Source organism: Mytilus californianus, unplaced genomic scaffold, assembly GCF_021869535.1.
Source record: "Mytilus californianus isolate M0D057914Y unplaced genomic scaffold, xbMytCali1.0.p SCAF_6, whole genome shotgun sequence".
Lineage (NCBI taxonomy): Eukaryota > Metazoa > Mollusca > Bivalvia > Mytilida > Mytilidae > Mytilus > Mytilus californianus.
The window spans coordinates 112,369,562-112,377,356 of NW_026262712.1; the positions used below are offsets into that span (position 1 = coordinate 112,369,562).

Below are 7,795 nucleotides of genomic sequence, written 5' to 3' on the forward strand. Positions count from 1 at the left end.
TAATAAAAAAAAAACTGACAATAAATGCATAAAAGTCATGTAATTTAAAGTTAAATTATCCCCAACTTCTATCTATTAATAACAGCCTTAAAAGGGTTATAACTGCATAAATCTTATGTTTACATAACTCAAACATTTTTCTGTCAAATATCAATTTATGATGTGCCACACACCCTTTTCATATATGCTCTAGTCAAATACAACATGTACAATCCTTATTGATTCAAAATTTCAGATTGGGTTAATACATTGAAAATCATAATCACACAGCAGTTAAATTTCCAATTATTTAATTATGGTAGACATTCAGTCTGTTATTATCATGATTGTTCATTTTGTACTCCTAACATTTTTAACAAACAAAAATTATTCATCAGTCCCTGAGTGCATTACTCATGTTACTGAATTGATAGGAAGGGAATTGAATATTTCAAATACTATGGAATTGTTCCAATAAATGTGAACATTTTTGCCATTAATTACTATCAAGTAGTCCTGCCATAAACTTATTCCACCAAACAATGGAAAATCAAATTATAAATATAAGAGATAGTTACCAGGGGCATACTATCAGTCAGGGGTACTACTTCTACAAGTTTTTTTTATTTACTTGAAGAAGTAAATAATAATATACTGATATAAGTAAATTTGTTATATTCATATTTTCTTATAAAGTTGGAATAATCTCCCCTTAATTTTCGCAAAAAATTTACTTGCATAAGTAATTTTTTTTTACAATCCCTAAAATTCTCAAGTTTTGGGATGTAAAACATGCCTTAAACAATTTTTCTCTGGTTAGCTCATAATTTTTTATTAGAGTTCAATGTTTCATCTCATTAATTCAACAGAGAAACTAATTGCTCAAAGATCTTAAGTAATTGTGCAAGGCCTTCAAAAATTGCCCCTTGGAGGCTTGTAAATGAGCAGTGTTTTGAAGATAACAGACACATGAGATTTTCATTGTCCATGAAATTACACTTCAATGATTAGTAAAGACATCTGCAAAGGACAGACAATTTTTCTATTCTATTAGAGCAAAGAAGTCCCGAGAAATTCAAGAAAAGAAGATAGTATGACTTTTTTACTTGTATAAGTAAAATAAAATGCTCCGCAGGGCGCAGCTTGATACGACCGCAGAGGTCGAACCCTGAACAGTTGGGGCAAGTATGGACACAACATTCAAGCTTGATACAGCTCTGAATTTGGATTGTGATTAAATATTTGACACAGCATAGGTTTCTGACACAGAATGAATGTGGTCTAAGAACTTAAAAATTTTAAATTGGACATTCACCTATTATGGTCCAATATCCAAAATCTAAATACATGGTTAGATTCAGCATATCAAAGAACCCCAAGAATTCAATTTTTGATGAAATCAAACAAAGTTTAATTTTGGACCCTTTTGATCTCAATGTGGACAAAAATGATAACAGGGCCCAAAAATCAAAAATCTAAATACATGGTTAGATTCAGCATATCAAAGAACCCCATATATTCAATTTTTGTTGAAATCAAACAAAGTTTAATTTTGGACCCCGATTTGGACCAACTTGAAAACTGGGCCCATAATCAAAAATCTAAATACATGTTTAGATTCAGCATATCAAAGAACCCTAAAAATTCAATTTTTGTTAAAATCAAACTAAGTTTAATTTTGGACCCTTTGGACCTTTATGTAGACCAATTTGAAAACGGAACCAAAAATTAAGAATCTAAATACACGGTTAGATTCGGCATATCAAAGAACCCCAATAATTCAATTTTTGATGAAATCAAACAAAGTTAAATTTTGGACCCTTTGGACTTCAATGTGGACCAATTTAAAAACGGGGCCCAAAATCCAAAAACTTAATACACGGTTAGATTCAGCATATTACAGAACCCCATATATTCAATTTTTGTTGAAATCAAACAAAGTTTAATTTTGGACCCCGATTTGGACCAACTTGAAAACTGGGCCCAAAATCAAAAATCTAAATACATGGTTAGATTCAGCATATCAAAGAACCCCATATATTCAATTTTTGTTGAAATCAAACAAAGTTTAATTTTGGACCCCGATTTGGACCAACTTGAAAACTGGGCCCATAATCAAAAATCTAAATACATGGTTAGATTCAGGATATCAAAGAACCCCATATATTCAATTTTTGATGAAATCAAACAAAGTTTAATTTTGGACCCTTTTGATCTCAATGTGGACAAAGTTGATAACGGGGCCCAACAATCAAAAATCTAAATACATGGTTAGATTCAGCATATCAAAGAACCCCATATATTCAATTTTTGTTGAAATCAAACAAAGTTTAATTTTGGACCCCGATTTGGACCAACTTGAAAACTGGGCCCATAATCAAAAATCTAAATACATGGTTAGATTCAGCATATCAAAGAACCCCATATATTCAATTTTTGTTGAAATCAAACAAAGTTTAATTTTGGACCCCGATTTGGACCAACTTGAAAACTGGGCCCAAAATCAAAAATCTAAATACATGGTTAGATTCAGCATATCAAAGAACCCCATATATTCAATTTTTGTTGAAATCAAACTAAGTTTAATTTTGGACCCTTTGGACCTTTATGTAGACCAATTTGAAAACAGAACCAAAATTAAGAATCTAAATATACGTTTAGATTCGGCATATCAAAGAACCCCAATAATTCATTTTTTGATGAAATCAAACAAAGTTCAATTTTGGACCCTTTGGACCTCAATGTGGACCAATTTAAAAACGGGGCCCAAAATCCAAAAACTTAATACACGGTTAGATTCAGCATATTAAAGGACCCCAAGAATTCAAGAATAAAACCCCATTGAAATTGATCAAGAAATAAGCAATTTATACATAGTATCTATCAATAGCAAGAAATTTTCAATTGCACAGTATTGCACAATAGCAAGAAATCTTCTTTTGCACAATACTGTGCAATTGATTATTTCTTGCTATTGCGCAATACTGTACAATTGACAATTTCTTGCTATTGCGCAATATTGTGCTATTGGATATTTCTTGCTATTGCGCAATACTGTGCAATTGAAGATTTCTTGCTATTGCGCAATACTGTGCAATTGAAGATTTCTTGCTATTGTGCAATACTGTGCAATTGAAAATTTCTTGCTATTGCACAATACTTATTATATAATAATTTACACATCCTGTTTGGTGTGTATCTCCTACCATATCATTATTATTTGCTTTTAAATATAAATCAGAAATAACCAACTTAAAATTGAAAATTTTAAAAGAAAAAAAAAGGAAAAAAAGAAAAAAAAAAATCCCCCCCCAAAATTTTTTGAACCCCCTTATGATTCATCACCCCCAAACTCAATCTCAGCCTTCCCTTTGTGGTATGGTACCTTGCAGTACAATTTCAGAGAGATCCATACACTTGAACACAAGTTATTGTCTGGAAACTAGAAAAATGCTTATTTTTGGCCCCTTTTTGGCCCCCAATTCCTAAACGTTTCGGGCAATTACCCCCAAACTCAATTCCAGCTTTCCCTTTGTGATATGGAACCTTGTAGTACAATTTCAGAAATATCCAAACACTTACACACAAGTTATTGTCATGAAACTAGAAAAATGCTTGTTATTTGCCCCTTTTTTGGCCCCTAATTCCTAACATTTTGAGGCAATTACCCCCAAAATCAATTACAGCCTTCCCTTTGAGAAATGGAACCTTGTGGTACAATGTCAGAGAGATCCATACACTTACACACAAGTTATTGTCTGGAAGTTACAAAAATGCTTATTGTTGGCCCCTTTTTGGCCCCTAATTCCTTAACTGTTGGTACCAAAACCCCCAAAATCGATCCCAACCTTCCTTTCATGGTATTGAACCTTATGGTAAAATTTCATGGAGATCCATTCACTTAAACTAAAGTTAGAGTGCGAAAACCAATGTGTCTTCGGACGACGCCAGACGACGACGACGACGACGACGACGACGACGACGCCAACGTCATACCAATATACGACCAAAAAATTTTCAATTTTTGCGGTCGTATAAAAATCTGAATGTCTAAGGGACATAACTAAGCCATTAAAATAATTTACCTATACAAGTAAATAAAATACTCTTGTATCAGTATCTTGCAATTTTACTTATATAAGTATATCAATATTTACTTCGTCAAGTAAATAAAAATAACTTGTACAAGTAGTACCCCTGACTGACTATATACATGTAATCTACTGTTCACCAACTCCAACAAGTAAAATTGGTTTACACATACAGTTTTATAAAGTTACTGATTATTGGACAAGTTAAGATAAAGTTTTACTTTTCATAAGTCATATTATACTGCTTTGGGTATGAATAACCATCCTTAAATACATGTACTTAAACAATTTACCTTGTATTTAGCAACTGCTGGCAAATCTCCAGGGAAAGAATCACGATCAATTTGTTCATCAACCGGTGATGTAAATGAATCCTGAAACAAATAAATCTACATGTATAATGGTTTACTTTTACAAATTGTGACTTGGATGGAGAGTTGTCTTATTGGCACTCATACCACATCTTCTTATATCTTTACCTGAATGTTTGTGCCATGACCATGATGACAGAAAATATCTTTAATTCCAAAGTTTACATTTTTATCACTGAAAATTGATACCCGGTTTGGGGTATAATACCCATAAATAAGGATAGTACCCATTTATGAGGATCCTCCCCAACCTGTTTAACCAATCATTGAATCAATATTTAAAGTTCTCAAGATACTTTTTTTATGGTACCCAGGATGACAATGACCTGTTAAGCTTTATGTTGCATGTCCCTTTATCTGTTAGTCCTGGGCGAATGTATTACAAATTAGTTTGTTTTTTCGCTAGAAAAAATTGTTTGTCCCGAGAAAAATCAAAGAGCTGAAAGCTCTTAGGAAAAATGACGCCATTGTCTCTAATATTAGGATATTTTTGATGCAAGTCTTAATTTTCACATAATTTACCTACTGAATCTTATGAGACGTTTCAGCTCATGGTATGTAGGCTGACTGACAATAGAATAGATATGAATTGTTTTCAATGTCTATGGCTTTTTTATTTGTTTGTCAAGATAATATATGTGTGAAGTGAAGATGACTACTGTTTGTTCTTTTGTACAAAGAACTAGCTCAAGACTACCTGAACGATCTATAATATTCAAAGTAATATGTGAATTTGTTTCTTGCAATTTCATTATTCTTAGTCAAGGATACATTAACAGACTATCCCCTTCTTTGTAGAATTAATTAACAAAATGATTATGAAGAGCCTGTAGTAAGCAAGCTCTTATACCCCACATAGTCCTTATTTAAGAGATAAGTTACAAGTGACCTAGCGACCTTGTTATTTCTGTTACCTGAAGCATGATCCATTTCTGTAGATTTAGACAATAGTATTGTTATACTAGTTTGACAATTACAAACATAGGGACAACATTTATACAACCAAATTTTATTGTTGATATATATATATATATATATATATATATATAAACTGAAATCTTAAAATGACAACATAAATTATTGCAGAATTTTTTTTTTCAAATGATTTAATGTTTGTTAGTCATTTATTTCAAACAATTTACCCGTACTAAAATAAGGAGATGAGGTATGGTTGCCAATGAGAAAACAGTCTGATAATTTTCCACCAGAGTCTAAATAATGTGGCTGTTGGCAGTTATAAGTCACTTTACAGACCTCAATAATCAACAAAATGGTTCATTGTTTTCAGGCACCATAGGAAAAAGAGGAGTTGTGGCTTGATGGCTTACAAGAAAATATAAGAAATATAATAATAATCATATAAATAAGAAAATAAGAGAGACAAAAAAGACAGGACTAAATCATTGGACTAAATATAAAGTGCTCCATTACTAATCCTTAGAGGAGCTGCTGATCTATACTCAGAAAAGAAAGATGTTGAGGACTTACTTTGTCTGCTGTGCTTGAATTATAAAACAACCCATCAGATTTATTTACACGAATTTTTGCTAAGAAAGACGATTAAACATGTCTGTTTACATTATAAGTTTTATAAACAATTATTTGTTGTTATGACTTGTGTTTGCATGGAAATATAATGAAGATAACATAGATTTTTACCGTAAAAAATTGAATACACAATATTCCAGAGATATACACACCAGACACATCCTACTTTTGTAACGATGGATGGTAACGTGTAGCCACTTATATAACAGTAAATGCAATTGGATAAGCTACCCGAAACAATAAATAATTTGCATATTCATGGCCGGACACGCAATTGTGTCAGCTTTTGTTTTGATGGAAAAAATGTAAACATTGAAATCCGCCATTTTGACGTAGGAAACAAACTTATTTTCAATCTTGGATTAAAGGACATTGCGCACATTGCCAGCATATCATGCATAATCAGTCATGTATAAATATATCTTTTAATTTGTTTTCTACACTTACTATTCTACGTTTAAGTTAATTTAATGTTTTAATTTCAAACAGAACAGAAAATCGTTCTCAAAGACGAGGGTTAGATATATAGGTGGCGCTGTTTATGGGCGTGAACATTTTACATACGGGTAGTTTTTGTGTCGACAGATTGACCTCTATCTGTCAGATTCAGGCGTTTGCCGTTCAACTGTCTGCAGCTATAACTTTGTAAACAAAATACATACGCACCGCGTGGGTATAACCGTATTACTAATTTTCGATTCTTAAAAACTTCGTAAATCTTGATAAAGAGCATTATCTTTTGTATGGTTATCAAGATGATTCCGATTATTATTTTTTTTAATGATTTTAAAGTTCAACTGACAAGAAAGGTTGACATTCTTTCAAGAACTATTTTGTCTAGCGATTGGTTATCATTGGTATGCAAAAAGTCCAAAACCATAAGAAAACGGATCTATTTATATTCTGATTTTTTTACGGATTATAAAGACATGCACATAAAAGCGAAAGCTCGTATAGATATGAAAAATATACCAAATGGATAGCTCAAAATACCATTTAATAACAATAAACATATGGACAGGTTAAGAATGTAATTCTGTATAGTACATAAGTATGTAAAATACGGAACCGAGTACGGAAAGCGGCTTGGAAGCGGTAAATGACTTCTGGTCAGCAGTATAGGAAAATTGACTGCGTCATTTTCCAAAAACCATGTCGCAACAAAACATGGATGGCAGGTGCCTAATGTCTTGTTAATCTAATCTACACCATAAAGTTTTCTAAAAAGCAACTATTCTTTTTATCTTTTAAGTATGGGGTTCCAACTTATATAGAGCTATAATTTACTAACCATATGATAACCCTAACCAAAACCCATGATGTCATAAATGAACCCCAACCCTTCAGTTGAGGGACCTCTAAACTAAAGTAAAAGAAGGCCTATTTATGTGCGTAAAAAGACAATGACACACAGTGTACCTGTTTTCCAATCAGAGATTTAAACTTTTTCTTTATGTCTAAACTTAATGCAGACATATTGAAGGTTTTCTTCAAATAATATCTAAAATTTTGTAAATAAACATTTTTGATGTCATCCAACCGGAAATCATGAAGGGGCGTAACCGAATATTATTTATGAAGAGTTTCCTCCCTTTTGCCATGTGATTAGGGACTTTCCGATTGAATTTTCCTCGGAGTTCAGTATTTTTGTGATTTTACTTTTTTGTTTATATTAGTACCCGGGAAAATGGGGTTACACTAATGACTGGACCGAATGACAGGACCGAATGACAGGACCAAATGAAAAATGCTAATTACTTTTTTATTTTTCAAAGGATTAATTTCAAATTTGAAATATAATAAGAT

The 7,795-nt window shown here is 32.1% G+C and overlaps 1 protein-coding gene across 2 annotated transcripts in view; it reads right to left on the minus strand.

The window, feature by feature from the left end:
• The window catches only part of LOC127706864 (syndetin-like), a 40,936-nt gene extending 33,396 nt beyond the window's left edge, over window positions 1-7,540 (minus strand). For both annotated transcript variants that reach the window (XM_052211583.1, XM_052211582.1), the window contains exons 1-2: window positions 7,409-7,540; window positions 4,364-4,444 (exon numbers count right to left, since the gene is read on the minus strand). In XM_052211583.1, the coding sequence (XP_052067543.1) occupies window positions 4,364-4,444; window positions 7,409-7,465 (138 nt within the window). In that variant the 5' untranslated portion in view covers window positions 7,466-7,540. The remainder of the gene's footprint in view (window positions 1-4,363; window positions 4,445-7,408) is intronic.
• Window positions 7,541-7,795: the final 255 nt, after the last annotated feature.